Raw genomic sequence first — 19,473 nt, forward strand, 5'->3', positions numbered from 1 at the left:
TGGGTATAGCGATCTCCGTTTGTGGACCTGTGCATACACCCATGGATTCATGGAAGCAGGTATGAATGAGGTGCCGGCCGCGACCTATGCGGAGGAGCAAAAATTTTTGCGCACTGGTCTGGGCTCTGCGGTCGTTTCGCTGCATGTATTTCGTCGTGTTGCAGTGGTAGCATGCAACGCGCCGTTTCTTTTAAAGCTCGTCAAACTCAGTATAAGTCGAAATTGTTCCAACAGAATCGCCTCAAGTCGCCGTGCATTCCGGCCGTTTGTATCGAATGCCAGTACGATATATGTACGCGTCGTCCGTGAGCATTTGCATCCAAGCCACAGATGGATTGTGCTTCAGGCTTGGCATTGGATTACGCAGCAAGATAGCACACGAGAAGCCATTTCAGCTGCTAGGAATCGACCGAGCCCCGCAGCTCGTCAAGTGCTTGCATTTCGCGTGCGCAATGAGCCATCATAAAAGGTGCCGAGATATCTGGCGCATAGGCAGCCTCGCATGCCCAGTAGCGACATTGAAAAAATACCAGCGGGCCTGTGATCACCTCCCAGATGCCTTCCAGACTCGTATTCGCGGCCGCAACATCAGTGGCCTCCGCGAACAGAAAATGGAACAAGCGCAAAACAGTTCGATGACCGGGCTCCCATACAGCCTCGCAGAATCACGTCCATGCGGAGGAGCACCTGCCACAAGAGCATTTCGCCACAGGGGCAGCTCACATTCGACTTGCAGTGCTATTTGAGCCATTTGGGGGTCGTTGAGCCCCAACACCTCCGTGCATCGAGACCCAGGTTTGAGCAGTTGCACTGGCAACTGAACGTCGACGCGGCGATCGGCGCCAGCGGATGCCACGGGATGCGACGCGCCCGCAGATGCGCATCTGCGAGAGGCGGTGCACTCGGCTTGAAACCCCGCAGTCTACATATGCAACAACCTCTCCTCCATGTTGTGCTTGATTCGGGGACAGCATACATTCTGGAACCGCACCTCAGTGTGCCCAGAACTTTACTGTAGCACAGGACTCTGTGAAACGCTCACAGTACAATCCTCGACTCAGAGGGCTCGTTCGAAATATGGCGCCGGCTCTCTCGGTAGTCGCAGTTTGGCGAGCAGTCGAGTTTCTGTTGCGCTTGAATTATCAGCGTTTCGAGGGAGCGCTGTCTGAACGATACGCATGCTTGGAGGCTGCTGCGTCAGTAATCGAAATACGTACTGTGGCTCTTCGTTCGCTCGATGGGTCGTACGCGAAAACCTCGTCCGAGGTAAGCCCAAGAGCACCGGAGAGGACGCGGCTTCTGCAGGTACGCATCTTTGAACACGCCGCTCGATCGATGCAGCAACGGCTTCGAACTGGAGACCGTGCCCGTGACACTCTCGGAGTGGTGCTGCTGGTGCACGGCCTATCGCCTTCGGGAAACCGGGATGCGCGCATGGAGGCGGTTGCGCGAGCTTTGGCGAGTCTGGGGTTTACTGCAGTTATCCCCGACTTTGTCGAGTTTCGAGAGTGTCGTATGGGCCAGCAAACACTCGATGAAATCGCTTGGGCAGTCGTCGCCGTTGCGAAGGCTTTCCATCAGGAATCTATTAGTTTGTTCGCGGCATGCGTCGCGGCAGGTTATACGCTTTGCGCTGTTTTGGGTAGTGGCGAACACATCCGACAACGGGTTCGAACGATCATGTGCATTGGCCCGTACGCCGAAGTTGAAGCGATGGTCTGGTGCGCCATGTCCAGCGACTCTGCCGATGACTACGGTCGGAATGCGATCTTCTACAATTTTCTTCAGTATTCTTCGCTGATCTCGGAAATCGAGCATGCAGGTAACGCAGCCAACGGACATGGATGGATGTCGCAGCTACTCCATGCGCTTCGTCTCGCTTTGGAAGACTCGCATTTCCTCCGAGGGAGCACGGAGGCAGCGATGCTACCCAAGTATTTCAAAGAGCTGCGGGATCGGGTACCACATAGTTTCGACACTGCAAACGACGCTTCTGAAGATGCTTCGAGTACGAGGACAAGTCACGTTCAGAGAGTTTTCGAACGGTTCCAACTTGACAAAGAGTTTCGAGAGCTGCACACGAAGGCGATGCTCTCGCATCCGGCAGTGCAAAAGTTGATCGCGTCCTGCCAACCGATACGAGTCGTTTCCCGGGAACCTATCGATTTTCCCATCCTTCTTTTGCACGGCGAATGTGATAATATTGTTCCCTGTCGGGAAAGCCGCAGGCTTTTCTGCGCTATGATGCACAACAAGCTCTGTACGGTGAAGCCCCTTATTGAGATAACCTCGCTCCTCAATCACGGCGACCGCCAGCGTCTGAACTGGTTCACAGACACGCCGCAAATTATCCGCCTTATTCGTCTGTTTGCGCAGTTTTTCACCTGGGCTGCACAGCCGCGAATTTCTGTTCCGCAGTCGCATTCGAGCTCTGCGAAGAACCGTACAGAGTCACGTTTGCTGCAACCGCGCATCATCCGATCGCGTTGAAGCGCAGCGTCGCTTTCCCACGGCGAATCGCTCCTCTTGCATAATGAAGAACTGCACGACACAGAATGCTTTCGCACAGAACAGCTTCTGGAAAACCGACTCCATGCGATGGAGTCAGACACTTTCGTTATTCCCTAAAATACAGGGTTTGCAACTATGTCATGCGTTATCCATCCGAGCTCGTTTCTGGGTCATGGAGCCGAATCCTGCCCGTGTATTCACCACATACCCGAGACAAGTGCCGTCAGCGCTAGCTCCCGGATGCTAACGAACCACGGATTGTTGGCGCGTTTCATTGCTCACAAAGGAAGCCCGTCAGCAGATGATGCCCGATGCGTATCGAAAGCGCCTCGTCCATCCCGGCCTGTGTCGAAATCGATTCGCATATTGTGCCATTAGCAGAGCAGTTTCCGCTGCCCACTTCCCCGACAAACATGCTCCGTAATGAGGCAGATGTGCGTGCATCGCTAGCGACTCGAGCGCGTCTCGCAGCTTTCGCTGTCCACACATCAACAAGGCGCCCCAGCACCGGGGCTGCTCCGCAGGTCACCACAGGGCTCTGCGGTCGCTTGTGGAACCCTTGTTCTGAACCTCGCTTCCATTGAAACCACAGCGAGCACCCGAAAATACCCAAAACATTTCACAAATGAATAGAGGTCCGCGGCGATAGTGTCACCGCCAGGTCGCTACGAGTAGAAGCGGCTACGCTGCAACACAAGCGAGACTCCGTCGAGAGCTGCACGCCACGGCCCTGAGGAAATAGTCGGAGACAGACGCCACTAACAGGCACTTCGAATACTGGAAATCTTGTCGATCCATGCCACATTTACGCCTAGAAAACATCAGAAGCAGTTAACGAGTGAGCACATGGTATGTAACCGGTGCTTGGTGCTTGCACGCGTTTCGCCTGTATGTTGCAGTGAAGCGCGGCAACGCCGTGCGTGCATCCAACTGCTAATTCTGATCAGTCTCTATGAGACGCTTCCAGGCGAGGCCTATGTTGCATCCCGTAGGGCGCCCCGCTGGATGCCATGAATGCCGACGCGTGAACGTCCCTGAATCCAGCCCGAGGGCTTCGTCTGCACCTACCGTTTTGATCCAGAAGAACCCTGGACACATTCTCGAGTGCGGCATCGGAACCAAGATCCGACTGCGCCGCGTCAGAATACTATAGAACACTGGGCTGCTCGCTCTGTTCCTGCCTTGCGATATGTTTCCAAACCTTTTCGATATACAGTCTCGACATTCACATTGTGGTAAGCGCGGATGACGGATTCATGTGCAATGCTAGGATTCATGGTCATGTTTTCGAAGTGGCTGATTCGGCGCTTTGCAGCTGGGATTCGTTCTGTAACCAGAATCGTGATGAGCCGCAAACCCATCGAACACGAGTTCCTAAAATAACCGATATCGTTCGCCAATACATATGTTTGTGCATCCATGCTCCTGCTCTCCGCATATATAGCATGCTCGGATACAGCATTCTTCAACTGTTCGATCTTTCCGTTCCGTGGTAACTTTTGGGAAGCAGGTAGCAGTGCGCAACATTGTGTAGAGGTGAAAGTATACTCGACTTGGTCGCTGGACGACATCCGCACAAGCGTATCTGGAAAGTTCATTCACTGACCTTGTCACGGCACATGAAAGACTCCTTTCGAAAGTCAAATATGCCTCTCTTCGGCGCCAGCGACGAACCGGCATTCGGCAGAAGCATTGTACCGCTAGGGCACGATGCTCTTAAAGGATTTCGCCTTCCCCATTTCCATGAAACATGGTCTTGGACTCGGAGCCCAGTCGTCTCTCCCATCGCTGCTAGTGTAGAATGCGCCACTGTTTAGAAGAAGAGTGCGTTGATGGATGGAAGTTTCTTGACTTTTCATGCAGCATGGATATTCAGTGTGGTACTTGTGCCATCATGCACATCAACGTGTCCCGCAGATCCTCTATCGACTGGAAGAAAGTGCGCTTGTAAATGCAGCGGATAGCGTACTCGGGGCAGGTATCGCGCCGAAGAAGCCTGTGAGCTTCGGTATGGAACCGGGCACGGAAACGGTGCAGGACACCGAGGCGAGCCTTCTGTGCCCGTCATAGGCGTGCGCCGAATGATAAACCAAAAGCTCGCGTGCCACAGGGCGACTCTCTCAGAGAATAGGGTGCGATGGACCTAAATGAGTACCTGACTATATTCAAGTGTGATAGCTGCGAATAACGCACCGAGGCTGCATGCATAGGAGATGACAATGGAAAGCGATGCCTAGATATCAACTACTGTCTGTGCATCAAATGCAGCGACAAAAGCCGGAAGCAGCGAAATCAGGAACTGAACGCAGCCACCAACAACGTTCGAATCGTGACAACGGAGCTGAAGACAAGGGCAGACCGACGAACGTAAAGCCGGAGATAAGACAAAGGAAAACGAAGCCGTCCCAGATAAAGCTCGCAAAGGCTGGTCGTCATGACATGAGGAAAAGACCCAAACTTTACGGTGTACGCTCGTGTTCGCAAAGTGGGCCCGCTCCATTTCATTCTGATAGGGGTGCAAGCGACCTCTGGTCCAGACCTGAGGCAGATGCGCGCGATTGCCAGACTGCGTCTCATGAACGCAGCGTATTGACTGTGGACGTCAGCGCACGTCAAGCTCCGCTCTTAAGACGGAGAACGCTCCCAGCTCTGGCTGGGTATTCGGTCCGAACGCAGATAGAAGACGCTCGTCACGTACCGCTCGTGATACCTTCGCGTGAGGACGTACTTGTGCACATGGCGCACATTTGCGGATACCCCGCTGGGAACTATGTACAAATGGTTCAGGGTCACTGTAACAGGTCTTGGAGGGAACAAATCAACCTCGCCCCGCTCTCGTCGCAACTGTTCTTCTATGAATTCGTTTGGAGTCATCTCAATTGGCAAGCGAGGAGCCGTTTCCTCGCCAAGCAGGACAGGCAGCGGCGGTGGCTCACGATGAAAGCCCGACTCGATACCTGGAATTGCGTTATCATAGCTGCCAACAGGGCTCTGTTCCCGCCGGAAGACCTCGCTCGCGCGCTTCGTTCCAGGCAAGAAATCATCCTGTACCAGAAACTCGCCAAAGAAAGGTTCCACCCGAATGAAGTTGTTCACATTACCGTGGGCATCCCGAGCGACCATTTGCTCGGGCGCATACCGCCACTCGCCGTCTACAACATACTTGTACTGATAGTCACCAGGTTCTAGATTAAGGAGAATGTAAAAGGCGTTCCCGCTCCGATGCAGTGGATGACGCCGCTTCCACCCGTCAAAGGAGCCCGCGACTTCCACACCCGCAACGGCGCCGTGGTGCCAGTTGAATGCCACTGGAACCAGGTTCCGCTGCGGGACTTCTAGGAGCTCCATTTCAGCCAGCTTGGTTTCGGTATCCTCGAGCTGTGGTGTGTGCACGACGCCGTGGTCCACAGAGCGCCTTGGTGGCACCTCGGCGCCTCCGTGCTCTCTCGAATCACTGCCTAACGCAGGAGGAAGTTGCATGGCGCTCGGCAGAGGAGGCGGCCCCGAGGCAGACGCTTTCGCTTGGAGGGCGTTTTCACTCATTCCAGAGGTTTCTGGCACAGCCCAGCCCGGAGCGGCTCTTGGTACCCCACCACTAAAGTAGGACTCCATGCCCAGGCTTGCGGGACTGTGCGGGCTGAGCCTCGGGCTTATTGCCGCAGGCGCGGCGCCTACGGAGGCCGCAGCAGCGAGTGCCGCAGCACTCCGCTCCGACAGCGCTGCTGAGCCCCGTGTGAGGACTCGCGAGGCCGCGGCGGGTGCCCCTGGACCACCCTCTCGAGAGAACGAGTGTCCCATAACGCCAGCAACGGCAACTCCAACGTTGCCAAAACCGTTGTTGCTGCGGGACGCACCCGTGCCTCCAAGGAACAACGTTGTCAGTCGCGCGCGATTGGCGTCTTGGTAGGAACGTTCAAAGGAGTCGGATGCCGGCAGGTGATTCCCTTTTCGATGACAAAACGTTTCCATGAACCATGGATCCCAGTTTGCGGAATGGGTATTCGTAATCGAAAAAAAAGGTTCATCATGCGGCAACAACCTGCATGTTCCATGAACCAGATATCCTCTCGGATACACTGGTCGTTTCGTGCGCTCTATCGTGTGCCAGTTGTCTGCCTGGCTGCACTCGCAATAGCAGTCATACCGCTGGAGCAGATGCAGCACGGAGACAGAACCGCTTTTCCATACCACTGAGGGCTTCGACTCGATGCTTGGTTCATCCGAGACCGGGTCGGAGTACATAATCATTCTGGGGGTCAGCAAGCTGCTCAGAGAGGCTTACTTTCTGCGACTGCGCGAATCGACATGCAAGGAGACCACTGCGACCAGGGCGATGCCCAGACCCAGCATACCCAATTCGTGTCCCAGAATAGATTGCGTTGCGGACGGCTGCCCTGATCTCACGAAAGGACCCACCACTGGGAGGCGCATGAAGCACGAGTCTGGCGGACTTGTCCGGCTCGCGGGACCTTCCGCCTAAAGGATGAATTTTCGACAATATGGAAACCGCTCTCCCCTTTTAACGTGTTTCGCAGAGAAGGAAAGAAATTTTTATCCAGTTGCAAGGTTAGAGGTTAGTCTCTGTCCATGTTTGTGTATAGCGCGGTTGATACGCGCACCTTGAGATCCAGCAGGCGTGAGATCCGACGTGCATCTCGCCCTTGAAGGGAAACGCGATCCTAATCAATAGCACGTTGGTATGACGTACAGGTTGTATTTGCATTGCATGTATCTCATTTTATAGTCTTTCAATTCAATGCTTTTTCAACCATCACGTTGGTATATTCATGTGATTTCTCGCGGTTTCTAACTGAAGCGTTCAAAGTGCTCTCGTGCTAAAAAATAAAAAAAGAAATTCATGGAAATAGAAGTGGAGGACCCTTGAGGCCTTATGTCGTCGGCTGCCGGAAAAAACGGAAAAGAGTCCCGAGCCACGTGGAGCATGGGAAGATGTAGAAGCAAAAGAATGAGGTCCGACGCCAAAGGCTGCGAGAAAGACGAAATTACGACGAGATGTCGGTGAAAGCCTGTCTCCCTAAACATATCAAGGATCCGTACAAGGAAAAGTTGCGAGAGGCCATCAGAAACCGTGTCGCGTCGTACTTGACCAATGCTCGTCACGCATCTTTAGGATTGATGTATATGGCGAAGGAGATGTATCGCGACGTGATGGAAATCAAAATATTCGAGCTTCCGGACGAATGTTCCGACAAGACCTTTATTCGTCATCTGATGCTTGGCACAGAGGAAACGTCGAGAAGAAACGAGCGAGTGCATGCCCTCCACGAAAAATATCCCTTCTACATCTTCCACGGTACTCGATACAGGATAAGAGTGATATTTACGAAATCGGGGCGAAGAAATACCTCACGAACCTGAAGAACCATTTGACAATGAACCTCGAACGTTTCATGATACGTGCCGTGCTTGCATTCTACCCGGGCATGTCTCGGCAATGAATATGAGCGATTATCAATGGCATAACGAACAATCGCAAGCATGAACAGGAGATCGAATTCGTCGACAAGAAGACACCATGCAGGAAAAGGTGTAAAACTTCTGTAATCCGTGCGGCGATTCAAGAGCGCCGTCCGGTACTGGGGCTGCTCAACCCATCAGAAAAAGTAGCAGATATGGGAAAAACATTATTCTCTCATCCTGCGCTATTTCGTGTTTTTGGACCGAGAACTCGAACGCAAGGCCGAGATGAAGCTCCGTGTGGGAAAAAACGAAGAGTCGGAGAAACGGAAGGCTGCGCTTCTGAGGAAGCGCTCCAACGCCGTTGCGCAATGCGGCGTCAAGTCACACATTTTGACAATCGACTCCAGAGCCCTTTTCCGCATCACGAAGGAGATAAGTCCGGAGTTCGATATAAGCAGGGACGAATTTATGGATGAAAACCGAGTAACTCGTTGGAAGAATATCTTCGATTTCAAACTCCTCAGAACGAGCGCGCAAAAAGTATTCACGGGAACGATCGAAAGCGATGGGGTATCCACGTGTGTTCACTACGGGCACCTGAAAGTGTATGATCCTTTTCCATCTTCCATATGACCCTCGGCGAAGCATGAAGAGAAGAAGGAGGCAGATCTTGCGAGGCAGAAAGTGCAGAAGAACGACTTTGTGGTTGACGCGGACCCCGGAAACACGAACATCATAACCATCGCAGTACCCAAGCGTGCGGAAGATGACATTCACGGTAGCTTACGTCGGAAAAACATGCGTCTTTTGAGGTTCTCGACAGCAAGATACTATCGAGAATCCGGTATGATGAATGCGAGGAAGAAAATCGAGACATGGAATGCAGGAGTGAAGGATCACCTGGAAGCTATGCGCAAGGTGACGAGCTGCGGAGCAGACTTTCGAGCTTTTCGGGAGTTCATGGAAACTCGTGCTGCCCATAACGAGAAGCTTTCGAACGAATATGCCAGGCCCCGGTGGGCTCGTCTGCGAATGAACCTGCTCTGTGGGAAGCAGCGTGCATTCGCCAAATTCTTGAATCAGTTGAGCCCCCTCAAAGAAAACAAGATCCAAAGGCTCGTAAAGGCATATAGAGCACGACGCGAGGCGTCAGGAGAAGGCAGCACACCAGCGCCATCGACGAGAACGTACAAGGAATGCGCACACCGTTTTGTCACAATACCGATAGACGAGTTCCGAGCGTCATACGTCCACCATGATCTGGGGTGCACAATCCAGAGAGTCGAGATGGAAAGGTGCCAGCGAATTCGTGAGGATATCAAAAACTTCGGAGCGCTGACGGAACAACAAATGGAAAGGAGGGCACAAGTTCGGGGATTTCTTGCAGTGGTGAGTTCCATCTCGGGCAAAAAACGCATGGAGTTCGTGCACCAAAACATAAACGCCGCTTTCAATATCAGGAGATGTGCAGTGATGGAGAAGAGATCTCCGCATCTGGCGCGAGCCAACTTTATGGGGCAGCCTCTCAGGGTTAAAGTGTACGAGGAGAAGTTGAAGCCAGTAACAGGCGGCCGGTCCAAAAAGCCTGGGAGGCGTCTCCACGTCAGTGTATAGACATGTACGCTATCGACATGATGTATGTACGCATGTATGCCCGATATGCCGGCGGCTTACGACTCATGCAGCGTAGTGTGCGTTGCAGGGACAGAAAAAGCGACGATGGATGAGATCTGACCAAAAGAGAGATATAATCCTTTGGACGAAAAGCGTCTTGCACGGCGGTGTGCCTAAGACATCGAATCCACTCCAGCAAGGGCTATCACGAGCAGGGATAAATACGGCTTTGCTTTGCGCGTGTCGCATCTATCGCGCTGACGCTCGTGTGGTCATGACGGTCACTGCTTGCATGCGATGTCGGCTTCTGACTCGATATGTTTACGGACGGGAGCGTGGTATCGTGCGTAAACGGCACGAGAACCCCGCGCAGCTGATATAGACGGCTGCAGCGCTGGCGAGATATGCGCACGCATGCCGTCGATGCGTGTCACCGGTCGCATTCACCGGCGATCGACGACCTACACTCTCAGTGGCGTTGCGCCAGTGCGCCGTCGGTGCAAAGCACGGCCGACGCACGTCTGCGCAGGGTATGCGCTGTCCGCATGCACACGCAAGCGAAGTGATACGCTTCGGGAGACCCCAGCTGCCCAGGATGCATCCCGTGGAATGTCCAGGAATACGCAGCAAATCGGAACGAATGCCTCCATTTGACATGGAACGACAAACGTTTGTTTGCCTTTTGGGAGACAAGAAACGCCCAGCATCCTCATCGCAAAGATGCAGTCAGGAAACTGTTTTCTGGGCGGAAACTGGCTCTGCGTACCAAGGCTGCACATGGGAACACACTGCGTTGAGTTCCGCAACAAGATGCTGGCTGGTGGCGGTCATGAGGCCTTTGCGAGTCGCTTCGCGCGAGACAGCATGCGTTTCTGCTGCCGCGCAGCGCGTCGAGCCTTCAGTGATGCTGCGCGTTCGCGCTGGCGGGCCTCCTTTGCAGCAGACTGCGCCTGCAAGCGCGCTTGCCATGCGCGCGCGCGTTTCACTCGTTCTTTCTGTTGCCGCTTCAGCGCGCGTTTCAAGAGCCTAGGATCATCCTTCACTTTGCAACCCGCTGCGCGCTTGATTGCCTTCTCCAACTGATGCGCCACACGAGCTTCCTGTGTCTCGGTTGCCAACTGCTTCTGCTCGCTGACTGCTTGCTTGACTTGGGCCAGAGTCACTTTTCTCGAATGACCCCTAGGCCCTTCTTCGTCCATCGTCCGCGAGAAGCTAATGCGTTTCTCTTGTGCATCACTGGTGTTAGCACTGGTTTGTGCACGAGGCTCAGCGTCAGATAACGCAGTTTGCGCGCCTCGAGGCATAGTTCTTGAGTTTGGTGGCATGCAGTCCGCTGAAGGCTGCTCGATACCGGCATTGGCGCTGTTTCTCTCAGCCCTGTTTACGCTCATCGCAAGTTCCGATGGGGAAAGCTTGATCGAACGCCTCCTTTCTTCACCAGATACTCTAGTCTCCCCGTGACTACCACGCAGCTGGGCATTTCTTCGCTGTGCTGCTGGATCCTTGCGAGAGCTCGTTCCGACGGCGAGCGCGTCACGTCCGTCAACGTCGTGTCCGTAGCGTGTCCTCGCTGGGATTGTGCTGGCAACTTCCTTCCAGATCCACTCGTCTAGTTTGAGCACGTCAGCCCCATCAAGAGGGCTGGCGCTTGCTGCCATGCTGGGAACGACTGACACTTATGGCGCCTCCACAGAACACTAAACCAGTTTTTGCTAAACGCTGTGAGAAATCCGTATCGCCTTCGTCTCCGAGCTTCCACGGCTCGAAACTTCGTCAGCGCTGTAAGTTACGTCCACTTCGTGCGGCCCTCTTCGCGAGTGCTTGTGCGTCTCACGCACAAGAAAGAGGTGTACGGAAGCAGATGCGTATATCCGACAAGACTCTTTCAGAAGAGAGTTGTTCAGGAGCTGATAAACTAAGCTTCAAAGCTTTGCTGCTGCTTCCTTTCCAGTACACGCCACGAAAGAAGTGTCTCAGAGGAGTCTGTCGAAAGATGGCAGGACTCGTACCGACTGGCGTGGTGGAGCGGGATCCCGGGGCACGGCCCCCAGCGAGTCGGTATTGCGCGATCCGGCAACACAGGCGGACGCACAACAGACGCGCTTCACACATGTACATGACTGGAAGGGTGTTCAGGGAACCCGTCGATGATCACGCGACTGAGATCAATGGCTCAGAAGACAACAACCGAGGCGTTCTATACAAACATCCAGATGAACTCAGAGGTGCACTCACTGGTTGGGACAGGCTGAACCTGCATTCGCTATACTAGGGGATTACCAAGCCCGCAGCGGGGTCCGCTAGACCGCCTCGACAGCTACCTGGGTTTATGCGCTCTAGTCACGACACTTTGATCGAGACCTTTTCGAGCAGAGCGCATCTCGGATGCGGTTCAAATGATTCACCGATACCCGACTCGTCAACGCATTTCAGAGTCTGCAGGGACGGCACGGCACCCGTACGGTCGCATCGCCTTGAGTGAGCTCGAATGCAGATCAGTATGGCTATCGGGACAGGAGCGAGCGATTTGCTTCGCCATTCGCTTGGTAAGCGGCATCGCCGATCAGAACGCGATATGCATATCGAGTTCTCGCATCATCGAATCAAGATGCTCGCTATGATTTCGTCGGGGAATATGGCGATTTGCGGCAGGTGCCACCAGCGTCGTGTTGGAAAAAGATGAACGAGTACGTATCCATTTGTTCGATGTGAGGCACCTTGTGTTCTAGATCACTCGTCCACACTTATTCTGAGGTTATTTTGAATCCAAAAACGAGTTGCAAGCGATGTCATTCGGCGCGGTTGCATCTACTAGACCATCCATAAATCTTTGTGGGTATTGCATTTCCGGGGTGTCCGCCGCAGACGCAAGTACGCCGCTTTGATTCGTCCGCTCGAACACGGTGATCCATCGATCTGTGAGCTAGACACCACAAGTCGATTGACATATGACTCCAGACGGTACGTGGTTAGGATGGAACGCTGGGCTATTCGCTCTGTTCCTGGCTCGTGATTTTTTCCGTATTTGTCTGATGCACAGCCTTGGAATGCGAGATACAGCAATAAAAACTTTCGGACGCTCATGCAATCCATGGATGCTCAGCTGTCTTTTCGGCATGACTCCGCCAATTCTTTACCACTAGATTTCGATACAGTACCGGAATCATGATGATGCGCAATGCCCTGCAACCAAGATTTGTAAAATGAGCCATATCATTATCCAGTGCTTACGTAAGAGTCTCCAAACTTCTCCATGCCTAATAGGTCGCTCGCTAAAATCACGCATTCTTCAAGTTTTCGATCTTTCTCTTTCAAGGCAACTCGCGGGAGCAGCTAGGCTCGCCACTGGATTGAGGAGAAAAAACTCAACTCTATCTTTTGGCGACTGCTTGACGCGCTCAAGTTGCGTGCAAACTGTACTTGTCCGACAGAGTAATCGATTCTGTTCGAAAGATAAATCCTCCACGCTTCGTGGCCATCGACGAAACGGGATGCCTTACCAGAATGATACCTCTCAGGTGATATTCGCCCACAGGCTCCGGTCTCTTCTGTTTGTAATGAAAAGGGTATTGGACTGGGACTTCAGTCATCGCAGTGATCGTCTCGAGAGGAGCGTGCGTCCCCGTTTCGCGTGACAACAACAGAGACGGATCATAAATTTCTTGACTTGTTCTCCAGTCTGGAGTTGCTTTCCGGCACTTGCTTCATCATGGACCACACCGTGTCCTATACATCCTCGATCAAACGGAACAGGGTGCTTCTGCGGGTGAAGTGAGCAGAGTACTAGCAAGGAACATCACCCAGAAGAAGCTCTTGATCGAATGTAACTGGCCAGGTGCCGAAAAAAAAAGCAGAATATCGAGGGCGGCTTAGTGTAACGGCCGAGAGCATTCGCTAAGCGAAGAGGCAAGCGGTCACGTGCCACAGGATAGCCCTCAAAGAAGGAGCCATTAAGGGCATATGCGAACACCTGATCACATCCAACTGGCACCTCTACCGAGAGCTTACCCAGATTGAACATTAGAAGAAGAATCACATTGTCGGTGAAGTGTAGATCGCCACTACCGCCAGTACATGAAATGCGACAACAACAGTCCGAAGCAGCAAAACCAGGATCTGAACACTGGAAACAACATTCTTCCATAGCGGATAGCCGAACTGGAGGAACAGGAGCGATCGGTGAACGCTACGTAGCAGATACGAGAGAGGAAACTGAAGCCGTCGCAGAACAAGCCCGCATATGCTCGTCTTGATGGTCGCTGGATGCTACATAAACTATAGAGTACAAGACCGTGTCAGAGGTCCCGTTTCATTTTTTGTTCTGACAGGAGTGGAACCCGCTCTTGAGGGATGCCCCGGTTCCCAGTTACCGCGTTGCCGTGCTTTCCGCCTCGATGGAGTGCCCCGCGGGTTGCCGTCCGGCCGCCGTACGTGTTCGTGCGCACGCAAATGGCCCCCGCCAGGATCGTCGCGCGATGCGCATGCATCGACGCGTGCGTGCATCTCGGCCTCGGGACGCATCCCGAGTGCTACCAGAGATTCCATTTCCATTGAGCATTTTGTTGCATACGCTGACACAACACGAACGTGTATCTGTTGGGTGTAATACTGAACAGCTATTTCGCTTTGAAACATGCCGTGCAGCTGTGCGTCTGGTTGCCAAAAGTCAAAGAATGGTGGCTCTACTCCGTCCATTCGGGACCACGTGGCGGACTACTACGGCAAAACGCTTCAGTCAAGCGCCGACCTAAAGACGAGCGCTTGCAAGCTTGCCGCGGCTGTCCCGGAGAGCCATCGCAAAATCCTGGCGGATATCGCTGACGAGGTCCTGGAAAAGTTCTACGGTTGCGGGTCTACGCTCCCCGCTGATGGATCTCTCGAGGGCGCAACAGTCCTAGATCTGGGCTGCGGCACAGGTCGCGACGTGTACCTCGCTTCAAAGCTGGTTGGCGAGCATGGTAAAGTCATTGGGGTGGACATGCTCGATAATCAGCTTGAAGTCGCCCGGAAATATGTAGAATATCATGCAGAAAAGTTTTTCGGTAGTCCGAGTCGGTCGAATGTGCGCTTTCTCAAGGGTTTCATCGAGAACCTAGCCACTGCGGAACCGGAAGGTGTTCCGGACTCCTCGGTAGATATCGTGATAAGCAACTGTGTTTGTAACCTATCGACGAATAAGCTGGCGTTATTCAAGGAGATCCACCGTGTCCTTCGCGACGGAGGTGAGTTGTACTTTTCCGATGTCTATGCGGATCGCAGGCTGAGCGAAGCTGCCCAACAGGATCCGATCTTGTACGGAGAGTGCCTTGGCGGTGCGCTCTACTTGGAAGACTTCCGTCGCCTCGTGGCTGAGGCAGGGTTCCGCGACGTGCGTTTAGTTTCGGTTGGTCCCGTCGATGTAAGTGATCCGCAGCTACGGAAGCTCGTACCGGACGTGCAATTCTATTCGTGCACGTTTCGATGTTTCAAGGTCGCGACACTGGAGGCAACCCGAGAAGACTACGGCCAGTCAGCCACATACTTGGGCGGGATTGGAGAAGAATTCAAGCTCGATCGCTTTTTCACGTTCCCCAAAGAGAAACCTGTGCGTGTGGACCGCAACACCGCTGAGATCATCCGCCACAGTCGCCTTCATCAGTGGTTCTCTGTGAGCGCAGAGCAACAGCACATGGGATTGTTCAAAGCAAACGATTCTTACGCGTTGTTGCACGCACCACTGAGTATGCAGGTTGAGCAGCTTGTCTGTGAAGTGAAGAAAGGATCCACCGATACCTGCTCGGAACAAGCCTCTGCAAATGGTGCCTCTTGCTGTGCGACAGGGCGACGATGCTGCTGACCAGCGCACAAACCGATCGCGATGTCACCGGGCAGGTAATGCCAAAACACCTCACATGTCGTAGTTTACGGAAAGGAAAATTCTCCAGCGATGCATCGAGATGAAGACTCGGCATCGCAGCGGTAGCTCTGAAGCCAAACTTGTAAACGCTGACTTGCAGCACGCTGAACATATTGCAAATTTGGTGCCATGGACACCACCGTATGAATACTTAAGGATGCGGTTTCGGCCCCACAGCGCACAAAGCTCACAAAGACGTCACCCCATATAACCACCAGCACAGATCGCAATCGATCCCGATCGCGTATCGACTTGTGCGTTGAGGGAACACGAGCGAGCGCGTAGACGGTAGTGCACCCGCGGAAGCTGCGCGATTGGCCCCGCGCAGCTGGATCGCCAGCGGCGGCTGGCCGGCGCGCCGAGCCCTCCACTCCAGCGGCCTGCGAGATACTGGATGCTGCCGGAGCGACTACCCTGTCTGTAAAAGTGCGCTGCGTACCAGCGCTCGCAACAAAGCAAGCGTTTGTGCACAGTCTCGCACGAGGGTGCTCATGCGTTTGTACACCCACGGGATGAAGGGTCAGCTTTATAGGTGCGAATCCGTGGAACGAGAACACGCAGGCAAATGGAAGGCTGGGTGGCAACAGCTTCCGGGGCTTCTCGGCTTCATCCAGAGTACAAGCCGCCCGCATTGTAGCTCCCGTTGGCGGCGTGGACTGAAAGATCCGCGAAGATCCATCCGCTATGTTGGAACCGTAAGCACTGTTCGGCGGAGGCTCTTGTTGAGTACCGGTGGGGGCTCAGGTTCCGACGAGCAGGATCCAGGCCCCGAACCCGAGCAGCATAAAAAGAACCCGCTCAGGCAAGTTCTTGGCTATGCGGATACACGTGTTTTTAAGGATCCGTCGGGAAAGAAGATTGTGCACGGTGTTCGCGTACCCGAAACGGGCGAGTTCCTTCGTGTTCGCTATCCAGCACACGTGGAAATACCCGCGGTAGGCGAGCGAATGTTGCTTCTCGGGCGCTTCTCTTCCGATGAGAACGGCACGGAGATTTTTGAGGTTCTCGACGTGCGGTTTGTATCTGACATGGAGGGCCCGTCGCGCCCCGTTTCGAATAACCGTCATGTTTGGGATTTTCGCCAAAACGGCCACGGCTTGCTTTCCCCGTACGCTCTGGTAGGAATGGAAAGGAACACGTCTGGCCCCGCCAGCAACGCCGACCAACAGAAAACCTCTAAGACACCTAACCCCGAAACAGCCAGCAATCCAGAAGGGCCTGCATCGAATCCTCCGGAGCGTCCTCGTGACGAAAGCGAGCGCAAGTCCAGCGAGCCGTCAGCATCTCAGCCGTCCGACATCGCAGAACGTGTCAGCGCGCAAGCCGTTGAAGCAGAGCGTCCGTCGCAGAGCAGCCTCGTTCTGCATGGAGACACTGCAGGCAGCTCATCTGACACCAAAGCAAGCAATGTAGCAAGTAGCGAGCTCCCGCCAGCGCAAGAATCCCGGGAAGTCGAGCGTTCGACAATAGAGGGTACGATCAAGAGCATCCTCTACAGGAACGCGCAAAATGAATTCGTTGTATGCGTACTATCCACCGGTGAGAAAATTATTGGATCTTGCGCAGAGGACGTGGACTTTCTCCTCAAACCGGGCGCACGCGTTCGCCTCCGAGGTGCATGGGTTACGCATCCAGTCTATGGCAAGCAGTTTCAAGCCGGAAAAATACGTGAGAGTGCGTTCATCGCCGAAAGCGAGCAAGACCAGGGACGTGTGTCGCTAGTGGCACTCAAATCGTATCTGGCATCCGGTGTTGTGAAAGGCGTGGGCGTTAAGATGGCCGAACGCATCATCAATCGCTTTGGTGAAAGCACACTCCACGTGCTGGACACTGACCCTGCCAACATGCTGACACAGGTCGAGGGAATCGGTCGCGTCCGAGCAGAGCAGATTGCGACTGCGTGGAGAGCCCAGGCGCCGTTGCGCGCCCTGATGCTCTTTCTGAGACCGTACGGCATCGGGCCTGCGATATGTAATCGCATTGCTCGTGCGTATGAGGGTGACCCCGATCCCATTGGCCGCATTCGACTGAACCCGTACCGACTTGTGGAGGACGTGCGTGGTGTCGGTTTCAGAACGGCGGACCAGATCGCTGCAGGCTTAGGTATAGATCCCGAGTCACCTGAACGGTACGCAGCTGGCCTCCTTAACGTGCTTCAAACGGCAGAAAACCTTGAGGGCCATAGTTTTCTCCTGAAGAGCGATGCTTTTGACCGCGTACTCAGACTTCTTTTTGGAACCAACGCTGCTGCTTCCGATGATACGAACCTTGCGGAAAGGCAAGCGCGATTCTCACAAGCGGTTGAGGACCTGAAACGTCGTCAGGCGCTGGTTGTGAATAATATCGGTGGCGACGAGGAGCCTCACCTGCTGACACCGAGGATGGACAGAGCTGAGCGTGGGATCATAGAGCACTTGAGGCGGCTCTTCTTCCACTCGAGGAAGCCGATCGACTCCAGCGAATCCGCACGGCGCGCAGTCGAAGGACACGTCAACCGCGAGCACATCCTTCGGTGGATTAACGTGAACTATCCGACGCTATCGGCGGCACAGCGCGAAGCGGTCTGTGTTGCCGCCGAGCAGCCTATCATGATTCTCTCAGGTGGACCTGGTGTCGGCAAAACGCATACCGCTACGGCCATTGTGCACATGTGGCGTACGCTGCTCGGAATTGAGAACGTCCAGCTGACTGCCCCCACGGGCCGAGCTGCGAACCGCCTGGGCACTGCGGCCAATGTTTGGGGTAACGCGCGCTGTGCCACCATTCATCGGTGCCTTGAATGCGATAGGCAAGGGAGGTTTCTTCGAAACGAACACAATCAGCTCAATACGAAGGCAGTGATTGTCGATGAATGCTCCATGATGGATGCCCTGCTGGCACATGCGCTCCTCCAGGCGATTCCGAACGGAGCACGCCTGGTCCTCATCGGTGACGCAGACCAGCTGCCAAGTGTAGGTCCAGGCCGTGTCTTTGCGGATCTTTGCGAAAGTAATGCGTTTCCCACGATATACCTTCAGGAAATCTTTCGACAGGCCCTCAAATCGATGATTGTTCGTGTTGCGCACGAAGCCCGGAACGGCCGCTACCTCTCGATGCCCCGAGCAAAGACTCCCGCAGAGGCGCTAGAGCTTGGGCGGAAAACCGACCTGGTCTTTCTGGAAGCAGCTGATCCAGTGATAGGTCTGCAGTTCCTACTCGAGCTGTGCTGTGGTCGAGATAACGAGCCAGAGGGCGAACGCAAGCCCGTGCTCCCCTTTGACCCGCTCAAGGAGATCCAGGTCCTGTCGCCCGGACACCGTGGCGTCATAGGCGTGCGTAACCTGAACCTTGAACTGCAGAAACGCCTGAATCCCACTCGACTGCCGCTCTCAAAGCAAGCACGGACGTCGGAAGTGTTTCTCCGCATCGGTGATCGGGTCGTGCAAAATATGAACAACTACGACAAGGGCGTTTTTAACGGAGAGGTCGGCACTGTGATGCACGTCCCCGACCTCGACGCGATCGACAGCGACAACGATCAGAGTAGCCAGCTTCTGGTGGAATTTCAGAACCACGACGACTGGGTCGCCTACGACTATCCCATGGAAGCCGCCGATCAGCTGCAGCTCGCCTGGGCCATGTCCGTGCATAAGGCCCAAGGCGGCGGCTACCCGTGCGTTGTGATACCCATCTTTATGACACATTCGGCCCTGTTGACTCGGAACCTCTTCTACACGGCTATCACGCGAGCTCAAGAGTTATGTGTGGTTATCGGGAACCTGACGGCCATTCGGATGGCAATTCGTAATGAAATCACTACAAAGCGCAACACGAGCCTCCTGCAACGCCTTGATGAACTGGAACTCGACGCGAAATAGACCACACAGCGAAGATCTCCGATTTAAAAGATAAAATCCTTGATGAGCTTGATCACGAGTCCAAGAGCGGTTTCTATGACGTCGATGGCATACCGGCAGGCTGGGAGCACACAGCGGTCCCGTTGATGCACGAACACCACAGGCGCCGCGGAACGTCTCGCCGCACAACGTCGA

The 19,473-nt window shown here is 54.2% G+C and overlaps 5 protein-coding genes across 5 annotated transcripts, besides 2 other annotated features; 3 read left to right on the forward strand and 2 right to left on the reverse strand.

Annotated features, from left to right (window-relative positions):
• Positions 1-975: 975 nt before the first annotated feature.
• Positions 976-3,409: a sequence feature (possible transcribed region).
• On the forward strand, positions 1,078-2,490 carry CYME_CMT019C (hypothetical protein; the record flags this gene model as incomplete). Its single annotated transcript, XM_005539031.1, has 1 exon — positions 1,078-2,490. One exon carries the CDS (start codon positions 1,078-1,080, stop codon positions 2,488-2,490), a length of 1,413 nt encoding a protein of 470 aa, XP_005539088.1.
• Positions 3,410-5,136: 1,727 nt separating the features above from the next.
• On the reverse strand, positions 5,137-6,759 carry CYME_CMT021C (similar to AKIN beta2; the record flags this gene model as incomplete). Its single annotated transcript, XM_005539032.1, has 1 exon — positions 5,137-6,759. The coding sequence occupies one exon, from the start codon at positions 6,757-6,759 to the stop codon at positions 5,137-5,139; it is 1,623 nt and encodes a 540-aa protein (XP_005539089.1).
• Positions 6,625-9,422: a sequence feature (repetitive element).
• A 951-nt stretch (positions 9,423-10,373) lies between these two features.
• Positions 10,374-11,204, reverse strand: CYME_CMT023C (similar to nucleolar-matrix protein with nucleic-acid binding properties, subunit 6; the record flags this gene model as incomplete). The annotated part of the gene is made up of 1 exon (XM_005539033.1): positions 10,374-11,204. The coding sequence occupies one exon, from the start codon at positions 11,202-11,204 to the stop codon at positions 10,374-10,376; it is 831 nt and encodes a 276-aa protein (XP_005539090.1).
• A 2,975-nt stretch (positions 11,205-14,179) lies between these two features.
• On the forward strand, positions 14,180-15,382 carry CYME_CMT024C (arsenic methyltransferase Cyt19; the record flags this gene model as incomplete). Its single annotated transcript, XM_005539034.1, has 1 exon — positions 14,180-15,382. One exon carries the CDS (start codon positions 14,180-14,182, stop codon positions 15,380-15,382), a length of 1,203 nt encoding a protein of 400 aa, XP_005539091.1.
• A 551-nt stretch (positions 15,383-15,933) lies between these two features.
• CYME_CMT025C (probable exodeoxyribonuclease V, alpha subunit) lies at positions 15,934-19,299 on the forward strand (the record flags this gene model as incomplete). Its single annotated transcript, XM_005539035.1, has 1 exon — positions 15,934-19,299. One exon carries the CDS (start codon positions 15,934-15,936, stop codon positions 19,297-19,299), a length of 3,366 nt encoding a protein of 1,121 aa, XP_005539092.1.
• Positions 19,300-19,473: the final 174 nt, after the last annotated feature.

The sequence above is a fragment of the Cyanidioschyzon merolae genome, chromosome 20 (genome assembly GCF_000091205.1).
Source record: "Cyanidioschyzon merolae strain 10D DNA, chromosome 20, complete genome".
In the NCBI taxonomy this organism is placed as follows: domain Eukaryota; phylum Rhodophyta; class Bangiophyceae; order Cyanidiales; family Cyanidiaceae; genus Cyanidioschyzon; species Cyanidioschyzon merolae.